This window comes from Pholcus phalangioides, unplaced genomic scaffold, assembly GCF_987345545.1.
Source record: "Pholcus phalangioides strain wild (caught in Gottingen) unplaced genomic scaffold, Ppha-v1.0 ptg000020l_1, whole genome shotgun sequence".
In the NCBI taxonomy this organism is placed as follows: domain Eukaryota; kingdom Metazoa; phylum Arthropoda; class Arachnida; order Araneae; family Pholcidae; genus Pholcus; species Pholcus phalangioides.
This window is the reverse complement of record NW_028301613.1, coordinates 2,360,679-2,374,151: the sequence shown is the minus strand read 5'-3', so window position 1 is coordinate 2,374,151 and position 13,473 is coordinate 2,360,679. Positions and strand designations below refer to the sequence as shown.

Here is a 13,473-nt window from a genome sequence, read left to right as displayed (position 1 = left end):
GGTATGGTTCCAATTTAAAAAATGCTCAAAAGTGCATTCAAAAATTATCCTGTACCAGTTTTGAGAGTGAAAGTACACTGTGTAAGTACTACAAAATTTTTTAAAAAAATATAAAGTTTTATATGTCCTCCAAATAACAAAGGGTACACAAGAGCACAAGGGGTCACACCTCCCAGTGTGACCCCTTGTGCTCTTAATTTCTAATCAGAAAGTTGTTGCCCTGTCTCTCTTGATCCCAACAGAAAAAATTCTGTGTTTCCAAGTGCAATATTCACCAAGATATTCGAATTAAAAAAAATGGGGGAAATTTGGAAAAGAACATTGTTACATGTGGGTAAAACGGTTTTCCCGCATTTATAATGCTGTTTTTTCCAAAATTTCCTCAGTTTTTTCGAATATCTCAGTGAATATCACACATATAAGTTTTTTTGTTGGCATCAGGAGAGACAGGGCAACAACTTTCTAATTGAAAGTTAAAGCACAAGGGGGACTGTAAAAAAATTTAGAATTTGTCATTTTGTTACACTCTATTTTCACTCTCAAAGGGTAATTTTTAAACACCTTTTAAGCATTTTTTAAAATTGGAATAATCACCTCTATGACAGACGGTTGATAAGATAAAGGCTATGTTAGTACTTACAGGACACCTTGGTTATATTGAATGTTAAAAGATGTACATGTAAATACACCCTGTATATTCTTGACTCTTGTCTCATTCTTATTAGAGGGTATTTTGATTTTTTTTTTCAAGAACATACGGTCACTGCTTAACAATTTATAAACTTTAGTAATATTTCAATAAAAATTGATATTATGCAGAGAGGTGTAGTGGGTTGAAAAAAATCCCAAACGTTAACTCCCTAACTTCATACAAAATTTTTGAACTGCCTTTGATGAATCTCAGAATAGTGTATTCAGTAGAAATGGTTGAAATTTTTCCAAAAAGATACAATTCATATTGAAGAGAATAAAGTTTTGCGGATTTAAAAAAAAACCATCTTAAAAGTCAAATTCCAATGGGATCTTCCCAGTGTGACCCTCCTCAGAAAATGTGATGTGAGAAATTTTCATGGAGGACTAACATCGGTAAAATTCAACCTGCAGTCCAACTTATTTGGTTTCCCCCCCATGAAAAAAATATTCTACTGTGATAATTTCCATACAAACAATAATTTGAAGACGAAACTTCAAGAGTCCTTTTTAGGGAAAAAAATGTCACAATAATTACAAATGTGCGATACAATTCAAATTTTTTGTTTCTTAAACAATGTGATTATAACAGTAAGTTGCAATTCGCATATGAATGCAGTTTATGTAAAAAGGCTGACAATGATTTCATTTGTGACCGTAAACGTGAAGAGAAAAATATATTCAAATACACTCAAAATATGATGAACTCGTGCAACTTGATATTTGACTTACTTTACCTTTCTTGAAAAATCACTTCTAATTTTGGAGCATGTGCAGATAATACTCCTGTGGGGCAACAGTGCTACACAATTTGTGCTGATCCAAAAAACTCTATAAACACCTGACAATATGCCCCCATGTAAACGTTCAAAAAGTTTGAGTCCAAAATGCTTCCAGCTAAACAGACATTCTCATATTTTTGTTTTCATCGGTTCTAACCCTTGCTAAAGTGGCAACGAGAGAGAAAAATCGATTCGGGGGGAATAAAAATCTGTCTGCAACTTCATAACCGGTCCTGCAAATCTTCATTCAAAAAAAAAAAAAACTCCCCCAATATATTCACCATAATCTCAAGCCAAACGCAATACTGGTAAAACTGGCGATGATCTGAAACTTTGAATTTAAAGCGTAAGTGTAAGTTTTGCTATGAGTGTCTTTGTGTACATGATTTAATCAAATTTGCTCGTCATCGTAACTAAATCAAGTCTTTGCTGCCATCATGAGGTTTTTACATTTTTTCTTTTTTTTTCGTGGGTGAAGGAGACATGAATCTTTATTCGATGTTCTTCAATGTTTTTTTTACAAGGGTGGTATCACTAAGGGATGTTTAGGTTTGCTTAAAATGCATAGCTGCCAACTTTGAAGCATGAGAATCAGGGAGATTTTCGTACGGATCCAAATTCTGTACACAGACATATAATTCTTTTAAAAAACGGAGTAGGGATTTTTCATTGACAAAGGTGAAATTGTGAGGAGTTTTTGTTCTCTGGAGACAAACGTGACATCATGCTAGCAATCACCAGTTAGCGTAAAGTCGTCAATTATCATAATTATTAATACAGTTAAACCCCTCTTTTGCAAACACTGATGGGACAAAAAAAATTCATAAAAGAAGGGCATCACTTAATCAGGGGGTTTGAAATGCATACTTTGTTAGTACAAAGGAAATTTGGAAATAAAAGAGAAGGTGACTGCTAAGATGGGTTTTACTTTAATATTTACCTGAGAGTACAGCACTCAAAATAATGCCAACCTAAAACCTACATCAGCCGAAACATGAGATAGACAGACTAAACAGAACGTATGGTTGTCCTGGAACACAGGTCATTTCGCTGACTTGATTGTGAAGAGGCAGTATTGAAGCTGACTGTTTGACGAATTCTGTCTTTTCTTTCCTGAACTGAAACATTTCTTGATTTAGGCAGCAATTCAAAATGGCAACAATTTACTTTACACATATTATATCATTTGGGGCATTAAACACAATGGACTTTTCCCATGTAAAAATTCTTTGGAAATAATTCCTTTCCCCTCATAAGTATAGATTTTTCCTCGATCACAGTCAAAATTTGGGAGATATGTGAATTTTTTTTGGGAATTTCGGGGGGGGGGGGGGGGATGGATTAAAAATTCGGGAGCCTCCAGGAAAATCTGGGAGACTTAGTAGCTATGGAGATGGTGACTGCAGTAAAAGGACAGATACAAGTTGTTGTCACATTTTTGACGAGAAACAACCAGGAAAGGAATTTATCATCTGTCAAATATCGGATGGCAAAAGATGTGAAACAGTGAAACAGGCTTAGTAGTCTTATGCGCTTGAGAAATATACAAAGGATAAGGTTTGCAACCCCCCCCCCCCCTCCCCCCGCATTTTAACCTAACTGCAATACATTTTTTTACTTTTTTCATTAAAACAACGAGGACGGTGAACAGGAAACATCTGATTCCTTGATAGAGATTCCACTGGATGCTCATAATTTGTTGGAACTGAGGATCAATTTGATAAGTAGCAAGCATACCATCAACAACATGTTAGTAGATAAAGCATGCTTTCTTGGCAGGCAGCAAAGCAAGAAGTAATCCAGAGCATTGATTTGTAACATACATAAGCAATTTAGGCATCAGGTACTAATCTTGTCACTTAGCGCCTAGGATTTTCGAAGCCCATGCTAAGAAAATGTTATTTAACTGATTGTTATCCTACACACAGCAAACTGAACTTCAAAACTGTCAAATTTCTACTGCAATGTTGGAGGGAAAAGGATTTTTCTCTCTTCACCCAAGAAAAAAAATCTCTTACATCAATTTATCGGGATAAAGTATATTTTGGCTGAATTCTCAATCCAAACCTCAATTTTTCTCCTCATACACGAGACCATTTTAAAATGGGCATAAATTTCTGCAATTGAACAATTACAGTCAGACCTCGGAACAACATCTATGGCTTTTAAAATCACAGCATTATAAACATTTTCAAATGCTTCTGCCAGTGTAATTAGCTATAATCTGGCTGTCTCAGTTAATTCACTGTGCTTGTAGTATTCTGTCACCCAGTAGCGACATTGTGCATTAGGTCTGACTGTCTATCCATTGTGGTACCAAAAAAAAAAAAAAAAATCACCATTCACAGATATAACCACAAATCATAAATCGCTAACCATTAGGTCATTAGACATACACATATCTAACAGATCACAACATTTCATGTTCTTTAACCAGACATTTTTTTTTTATGAGATGTCCTATGCTAGCCTTAAAGATATCTAAAATTTTTTTTTTTTTTTTCACACTAATACAGAGCCGCAACTAGAGAAAGGCAGGTGAGTTTAGTGCAAGATTGGGTTTTCGATATCAAAAACTGGTTAAGCGCAGTTGAAACTGTCAACAAAACTGCCAACGTCTATGCTGAGGACCAGAGAGAGGAAGCTCCATGCCAAATTACTGGAAAAGTTGGGAGGAGGGAACACCAAAAAAGATACTTGCCCTGGGCAGCAGACAATATTTTTTCTAAGCTGCACATTGAAAATACATCTGCACACACAGTTTTTGCACCAAAAAAGTTAACTATATTTTATATGGTAGTATATTATTTTGTCATTTCCCGCAGACATCAGAAATTCTGTGAGGGAAACAGCAGGTATAGAAAAGTTAGAGGGAACGTTGGTGGCAGAAAACATTTCTGTTCCTAGTTGCGGCCCTATATTGAGTACTACAAATGCAAATAAATTCAAGCAAGCTTTCTTTGAAGAAAAATCCATTTATATGCTGCGGTACCTTGGGTTAAGAGTGTCTCGACTTGCGATTCGTCCAAGTTACAAGCAACAAATACACTGAAAAGCTGCTTCAAGATGAAAGTAAATGCAAATTTTGAGCTGTAAATGTGGAAGAGAAAACGCCCACTCTGCATCCAAAATTCACTTTGAAACAAGTCAGTGCAAACAGAGACTTCTTGACTTTGAATGATAAGTCAAGAAGCTCTGCTTTGTTACAGTTACTGCTTTGATACAGAAAGCAGTAAACGACTATTTTCATTTTACATGGATAAAAAACTCTACTGTATCGTATTAGTTATTATTTTTTGTATTGCTGGGATCCAGAATAAATTTAAGAGATGTCCACAATTTTAAACGGAAAAGTTTTCTCAGAGATATATAAGTTTAATTCACTTTTCTTAATGTTATTCATAACTTGAGGTACCACTGTATAATTAATCACTGGCATAATCATAAGACACAATTTTGATGATTTTTGTCAAACTGCAATCATTTTATGCACTTGAGGACCAATTAGGACCAGTACCTACAGTTCGTAGCCGGTTTTGAACAGCTGATCACATTGTTGCTTTGAAAAAAAATTCAGAACAGTGCAATTACTGGTAACTTAGCTCGTACTCAAGCTGTACAGAAAGCTACGTGAACTCAATAGCAAAATGCTGATATTTTCAATACACGGAAGCAAACTTACAATAAAAAAAGTCACTGCGAATTCTGTTCGAGAACAAATCTGTTATAAGTTAATGCACAAAAACAGTGAAATGTAGAATCAACAAGACATTACAGACGATTTTTTACTCTCTTTTGATTCCTCTTTTTTTTTTATGAAACTCAAGAAATTTTCAACAGCTTTGAAAATTATAAAACCCAATCAATCTTTGTCAGGAAAGAGAGCTAGCGAAAAGCAATGATTGGTAAACAGATGCAAGCCTTCTTTTTAAGCAAGGGTGAACCTGACTACATGTCAGTCCGCTTCTTCAATCTCCGTGAAAGAATTGCAGACGTCGAGTACTCTGGCCAATTCCCAGATTGTCTTCTTTAACACAGATTGTTCCAGAATTTCCGTTTCGGACATACATGGATGCGATCGTGGAAGATAATTGTTATTCTGTAAAAGGAGGAAAGAGAATTCAGTACTATAAAAACTATCAAGTATTTTGCTATCATCAAATATATTTTACTAGCGTCACTCAAGCAAACATTTAAAAATGCAAAAAGTATGTGTTTCTGAATGTTCTTAAGAAACATTCAACTTGAGAGGTTGTTGTTTCCCACCCCACCCAACCCTTTTTTTTATTATTATTTAAAATTGATTGTACAGTCAAATCCTGTTATAATGAAATCCAAGAGACCGACCAGAGAAATCACTTCATTACAACGAAATTTTGTTATAAAGGAATTCCAGGTTTTTGCATTGTTCCTATGTAAACTTATCTGGGGGGGGGGGATAGAAAAGTGTTTGTTAAAACAAGATTTTCATTATAATGGTATTCGTTGAAACGTGATTCGACTGTAATACATAACAAATGATAGTTTATGCTTTTTGTTACCTTGAAAAGTCTGTGAAGTTTCAGCACCACTCTGCAGAAAATAAACCGCAGCATCAACAGCCTCAAAAAATCATCTCCATAGAACTGCAAAAATGCTGGATCTGTAAAGACAAAAAAAAATTACACTAAAACATTATATTACGAGTAACTTGCTTCATAAGTCTCAAAGGAGATGCTCAAAGTAGCATCCAAAGGTGTTGTTGCACAGTTCACATCCAGGGAATGGAAGACTGACCCACCCTCTTATGGACTCCTGGTGTTGTATCGATCTTGTCTGCTGCAACAAGAATTTTTATGACGAGATCTTCAGCATAGTCTACAGGTCTCGTACATCAATGTGTTTCATGCCCCTTTCCCCCTCCTCTCCAGCAGAGCAGAAATGATGTCAGAAGAAAAAAACTTATGGCGTTTGCACATTTTCAAGTTTCGCTTTTCTGACACTGTGGATGGCAACCAGGGCCGCAACTAGGGGGGGGGGAGCAGGCGGGTCTCGTGCCCCGGGCGCAGGACCAGAAGGGGGAGCAAATTTTATTCTCAAACCTCCCTTCAACATTACAAGGGGGCGCCAAAATCTGCACTTGCCCCGAGTGACGAAGCATCTAGTTGTGGCACTGATGGCAACCATAGGTTCCATTGTAAATATTGTTTGTCTTGAGAGAGATGGGTACTATCATCCCCTCCCCCCTCTAATTTTTTCCTTATGAAAAAGCTTATGAACACCCTGTATAAGAGGCTGCATATTCAGGTTTCATGTCGAGCATTAGGTGATCACAACTGAGCCAACTGTTCTCTTTCTCACTAAGGCCAAGTATTTTTGGGAACTTTTTACTACTTCAATGACGAACCAAATTTCAACCCCCCAGGCCCAGTGTGCCCATTCATTAAACCTTTAAGCAGTTTTCTAAATTTCCCTGATCCACATAGTAATCGCCACAGTGAAAATCACTAAATTCTCTAAAATGCCACCTTTTTTTTTCAAGAATTTTTTCTAATTTTATGCAGCTAATAAGTGCTTTCCTGCCTCCCAACAACACTGAATAATAAACCAAGGAAGAGAAATACTGTACATTTTTCTTTTATTTATACTGCACACATATTCCTATACTACCCCGAAAGAAGGGGGGAAACTCCCTCTCTCCTTGTACTATCAAACTTTAAACAAAAGCTGACTCTTTCCCCCCCCCCCCATGTTTGTCTGTAAAAAAACACTATGCAGTATCTGGGCTCGTCTTTGCCAAAATAAGGGGGTTTTAAAGACACAATATATCTTGGAATCGGCAAATAAAACTCATCAAGTTAGGCAAGATATCTTGTCATTGCTGCTGCAAGGGTTAAGATGCTACTGACAGAAAGAATCTCAATGTGAAGCAGACTCCTTTTTTTGTATCCAAAAATACTTGAGCCTTACGATGTAAAATAAGTGAAAATACAATATTGTGAAATAAATCAACCTGTACTTTATCCTTGGAAATGATAAAGTTTGGGTTGGATTTTGAAGTGTCACACTTGGAATGAATTAGATGCGAATTACTTTCTCAATTTATTACGGCAATAGCCAGCAAAGATCAAGGCTATGCAGCATTGGCACAACGGGTCTCAGTGTTATCATCATCATAGGACGTAAAATATACAAAATAAATAGATACTAACCTATGCTCTTGCATTTAACCAACAATCGACCAGCTTCGCTCATGAAACGATCAACAACAGGTTGTGCCTTTTCCCAGAGAGTAAATGGTATATCCGTAATATTACATAGATAACAGATCGCAGTTAATGGGCTGTGCAGGAACAGAGTAAAGAGGTTCCCTTTATGCTGCTGATCTATTGGATTAGAAGTACAAATATCATGTAAGAACTTTCCAAATTTTCAAAATCAAGTAACATAGATATGTCTACGGAAAAACTGAAATCAAGTAATGCACACCAAAATAAAAAAAAAAGTATTTACCATGAAATAATGGAGGTATATCATCGGGAGACATTAGTACCAAAACAGGCTGTCCAAAATAACGAGGAATATGTTGAAATGCGTGGCTGTTGTCGCTGTCCACGATAACAAAAAGTGGCTTGCGGGTCAAAGGATACAAGTCACCAGGATATAAACTGTAAACACACAGTGAAACATTAGCCTAGATAATGCAAAAACAAAATTTATGGAACATTATTATATCTATTCAACTGTGGAAACTTCGACGTCACTGAAGGGAAAAAAATTAATGTCCCCCCCCCCCACTATCATGCTATGGCATTCCCCACTGCCATACATATTTCATCTGAGTAACATGATCACCACAAATAAATTTAACTTCAATAAAATAATTTAAAGAATGAATACTTAATCTTTCTTTACGCTCACCCAAACTATTTCATTTATGCACAGATGGAATAATTAAAACAATTTAGAGCAGTGTTTACCAAAGTGGGCTACCTCAGTCCCTCTAGGGGGTGATGGAATGGTCCAGGGTAAGAACGACAGAAGCTATGATTAAAGTGATACCTTGGCTACCAAAGATAATTTGTTCTGGAATCATGTTTGTTAGCAGAAATATGATTCTCGTAAATTTCTATGTAAATTTAATTCCTTCCAACCCAGAATTTAAAGATAAGTTTTTGAAATCACCAAATACAATTTGTTTTTCAAATCTCGCCATTTTTTGGAAATCACTACGGCAGAAGCAGTGGTAGATCTAGACAGGAGCGATCGCCCCCAGGAGTCTTCAACCAATAGACGATGGGGGCATCGCCCCTCCCAAGAGCCTTCAAGCAAACATAATTTGTTACCTCATTTTTTTTCCTTTATTAATCTTTAATTTTTTTAATTTTCTTTCACTAAAATATGTGCACTTGAAGTGCGACCTTGAGCTTTTTTCTTGTGATAAGGAGCAAAGAATAAAAAATCCACAGCCGGAGGAGGGTCAGTTGTATTTCCGCCAATGATCTGTAGGGATTTAATGTGATTTTACAGTCACACTGCCTCTTTCCGGAGCAATTTACCCCTACCACCTAACGGCACATGTGTAATTTTCTGCAAGGGAGGGGGTGCAAACGTACACCCTTCAGTCTTCATAACACACAATGAAGCATAAGCCATCGAAGAAGAATCATCGTTTTCTAGCCTTTTTTTGCTTCAGTCCTTAAACATACAAACTTGAAGTGGACCAAAAATATGGCAGGATCTTTGAAAAAAAAGAAATTCGGTACGTGAAAATTTTAACGTTTTAGAATAGATGAGTGAAGAAAATAAATTCAACTTTTGTAGCACATTTGGGGTTTTTCCAGGGAATGAAGCTGTGAGCGCGCTTGCGGATTCATTGATAACAACATTAACATAGACCCCCATAGAGTGAAGTTAACAGGGCTCAGAACTATTCTCGTCATTTTTTGTTTTTTCACTCCACAAATTCACTATAATGGGCCTAAAAATACGAAAAATTGACCAAAGGTCCCACAAAAAAACCTAACTTAAGAGCTCTGCTGCAGAAGATGGGCATTTGAACATAGCCCCTCTTTTTAATTGTTACGAACTATGAACGATAGATATCGCAATCTTCCATTGGCAACGAAAAGTTGATACCGGTTTTGGTATTGCACAAAAAGATGCGATTGGCTGAAAACTAGCGGAGGGCAGGAAGAACATTCTAGAAGGATCCGCCCCCTCCAGACAGTTCGTACGGTGGCGCCGCCGACTTGGAAACTGTAAAATAGAATTTTGTAGAACATTCTTTTTCTCGAAGTTTCCACCAGGATTATAAATAGAGAGGCTCGAATAGAGACAGATTTGATGAAAAGTCAGTTGTGATTGAACTTTGTGAGAAAGTTGTTAGCTCCCTGATTTGCTTGTAAATACGTGTAAATTGGTGTTCTGTAAATAAATCTGTGTTTGTTCATCGAACCACTTCTTGTTTTGCAGTCTCGAAGTCTTGTGAAAAATTATCCGGAACAATATCTAAATAAAAATATGGGCCTCGGCCACATCCAATAATTTGAAGCCTTCATAATTTGAATCTTTCAGGTGCAAATAAATACCCGGATTAAACGTTTCAAGTGGATCCCACTTGCAACACTTTTCCAAAAACTGTCACAAAAACTCTGGAGGAAAAACATGTATTTGAAAAGGTTTTTGACAAACCTAGTCTGCATAAAATTGAAAGATATCTATTATTTTAAATCGTGGAATCAAAATTTCAGTAGGCAATTTTTTAACTATTAAATTTTCTTTAATTATGCTCACCAATTAGTGTATCCCCCTATTTTATAGAAATTTGCGCTAGTTATTTCTTGTTATCGAAAACAGTCTATACTTGTTTTTATAACTTTTCAATGTCACATTTTAATATTTTCATATTTTTTATTGACTTCCTACTCGCATAAGCCTGATTTACCATCAAGTATTATGCGTACACGTGTTTCCAAGATTTTGTATTTCCTAATTAGTAAGTCCGAAACTTGTGCTCAAGTGGTTCCAAATGAATTTTTATGTAAATTATTTTATTTTGCTGCCTTCGTCTGAGGTGGTCATGTTATGTTGTTTTTAATGAAACTTTCCAGACACACCTATCCTTCGGGAACGCTTCGATATCTCTCTGAGATGGGAAGCGGGGTGTGCCCGGTCTTCAAAGGTCACAGATTCCAAATGAAAGTTTTAATCTTTTATGTGTTGCTTGTTTAAACCTCAACGAGAAATTTAGGTTTGAAGATCAAGAGCAATTTCAATGTTCTTTAGTCAAAAGCACATTTACGGTTTTATCGCATGTGCCCCCCCCCCCCCCCACCCCCAATTGCATGTGGAATATAAGAATTTTGCCACCCTTCTTCCATTCTAGTCCAATTTTCTTGACTACTCTTTTCTCGAATTTGCCATCCGCTGCCTCTCCACACTCCTGCAAGTACACCTGTGTTAAAGTCACTCTTTTAGCCATTCAATGTATTCAATTCACAAGCTTGCACACTGTTTTGGTCACTGTTTGGTTACTTCCACATGCTCTAGTGCCATCTTAACACATAGCTTCCCTTGCAGGCTGAGGCCTTAAGTGCAGGGGAGACTCGTGAAAATAATATCTGTTGGCCTCGGAAAAATCACTTTGCCCAAGGGCGTAAGATGTGGTTAAGACGGCTGACTCTAGGCCATCCACTTAACTGGTCCCTCTCTCTGTAGGTCACTTGTTTGGTCATTCACATGCCTACTCACGCTCTAAGTCACTCTGATGCTCACTCGCATGCTTGCAAACTCTTTTGGTCACTCACTGACCTAGTCACTTACTGTCTGGGTAGAGGGAGATTTATTCCACCACCGTTCTCCAATCCTACCAATTTTCTTGGCTACTCACTCTTCTCAAATTTGCCGCCTCCTCTGAACTTGCTGATCTGGGCTATATAGCCTGCTAAGCCCCCTGTAAATACGACACTGTCTTTAGTGGCGGAGCACGCACACACACGCGCGCGCGCGCGGGTCTAATATCTGAGTTATGCAGAAAAAATTAAGAAATAGCTACAAATAAAAAAATACTCAGATTGAGTTGAATATTTTTGGAACTAATAGATATGAATTAACAATAGGATAGGCTCTCGCTAATCTGGCACATATCACACCAGAGTGTGCTGGATTATCGAAATCGTCGAATTACTGGAAGTTGATTGAAAAGCCTATTTAAATAATATAAAATTATGTTCATAGCCATGCACTGATATGTTTTTCTCTTCTATGCTCAAAATAAACCAGCCTAAAAATGTCGGATTATTGAGAGTCTCTCTCTATATGTGGTAGCCAGGCCGAAACTAGGATTTTTGCCGCTCTGGACCAAACACAAGTTTGCCAGCCCCACAATTATAAAGGTCTATAATTTTATAATGGTGTTCTTTGTTCGCACCTAAAATTGCCACCTCTAAATTTTGCCGCTCAGGGCAGCTGCCTTCCCCCTCTAGCTGCTGCCCTGCATAGTAGTATGGGAAACTTTGTTTGAAGACAAAGAATATGGGTCTCTGATGCAAAAATGTTAATAAATCAGGTGTAAAAAGCTGGAAATTTTTAATGAATTTTCTTGATTTTATTGTCTTGTTTGAAAATTATAAGTGGTATATGAGGAAATTAAAGGTATTATTTCTAAATAGAGACATGTCTCATCAATGGGTAAAAGATTAGTGTTTTTACTGTAGTGTTTCTTTTCATTCAAAGAGAAGATACAAGTTTGGTGTGTGACAAAATTTTCTTTGAACATCTAAAATCATTCACATATCTAAAATCGTCAACAAGACAAGTAGAGGGCCCTACTGGGGGTTCCTCACTGATGTAAACGAAGCTCATTTGGCCAGTCCCAGCCCGCAAATAAAGAACTAAACTATCCTGTGCTGTACTGAAACCGAAACTGTCTTATCATGGACCCTTCATGTGAAAGGGCAAAAGCTGTGCTGTGAAGGTTCAGCTTTTTTTTTCTGACAGCATGTGGCCATTTAAAGTTTCAGCGATCACATACATTTTTCGCAAGCGCAGTGCTACCTGTTACTAGTAAGGGACTGTCATTGTGTGTACATAGTGCATACACTGTGTACTTAATTGATAACTGGTTTTTGTGTCTTGCTGCTTTGGATCGAAGTGGTTCCCAACTTTGAGGTGCGAATGCAAGTCAATCTTTCCATTAAAAAGTCTCGCCTCAGAGAGCAACAGGCCTACAACGGTAAAATCGTCAAACCACTTCACTCATAGTTCGAAAAATATGTGGCAGATGGCAGCACCATAACAAGCATTACACAGAAACAAGCTTCGAATTAGGTTCACAACACGGAAACGCACATTCCAACACATACCAATTCGTTAGAAGTTCCGCAGAGGAATAGGGACGAGGTGCATGTGTGGTTAGTAGTGGTGCTTTGGATTAATTTTTTTTCTTCAAATAAATTTTTCTTTAAGAATCGTCTCTATTAAACTAGGTTTCTGGTACCCGAGGTAGCTCGTAATGTTATCAAAACTTCGCAAAGAGGAACGGTTAATACTTTCACGGGATCAAAAAATTTAATCTATAAGGAAAGTATCTACCTACTTTGACATGATCATTTTTCCTGCACCACAGTCATTTTCTGCTCACGTGGGCTAATTAGACAGGGATCTACAATTTATTGTTGATTCCGAACACAGCCGCCTTTTTTTTTACTCACCCACAGGTTGGTGCGCTAACCCCTGTGTGGGACTCCCTGCAGTAGCCATCTTTCTCTGTGGTCATGTCGCCATATCTACTTTGACATGAAAAACTGGAAAAAAATATTTATCAAATACACACGGATGCATTTTTATTTGTGTATGTTGTTTAATCCAGTTAACTGTGAGCCTTAATTTTTCAAGCAAAGGAGAAGGAAGTAGGATTCTAGGAACATTTTGAATTCTTTATATGCTTTTGATATTATGCTCCCTTTTCATCTGCAAAGTTTCCATTTATTTGTAAAATTGCACTTGAAACTGTTGATAT

The 13,473-nt window shown here is 37.1% G+C and overlaps 1 protein-coding gene across 2 annotated transcripts in view; it reads right to left on the bottom strand.

Annotated features, from left to right (window-relative positions):
* Positions 1-5,178: 5,178 nt before the first annotated feature.
* The window catches only part of LOC149070752 (protein SCAI), a 34,316-nt gene continuing 26,021 nt past the window's right edge, over positions 5,179-13,473 (bottom strand). The window contains exons 11-14 of one of the 2 annotated variants that reach the window (XM_089248697.1): positions 7,965-8,119; positions 7,664-7,837; positions 6,014-6,114; positions 5,179-5,571 (exon numbers count right to left, since the gene is read on the bottom strand). In XM_089248697.1, the coding sequence (XP_089104823.1) occupies positions 5,428-5,571; positions 6,014-6,114; positions 7,664-7,837; positions 7,965-8,119 (574 nt within the window). In that variant the 3' untranslated portion in view covers positions 5,179-5,427. The remainder of the gene's footprint in view (positions 5,572-6,013; positions 6,115-7,663; positions 7,838-7,964; positions 8,120-13,473) is intronic. The other variant, XM_089248698.1, reaches the window with a different exon arrangement.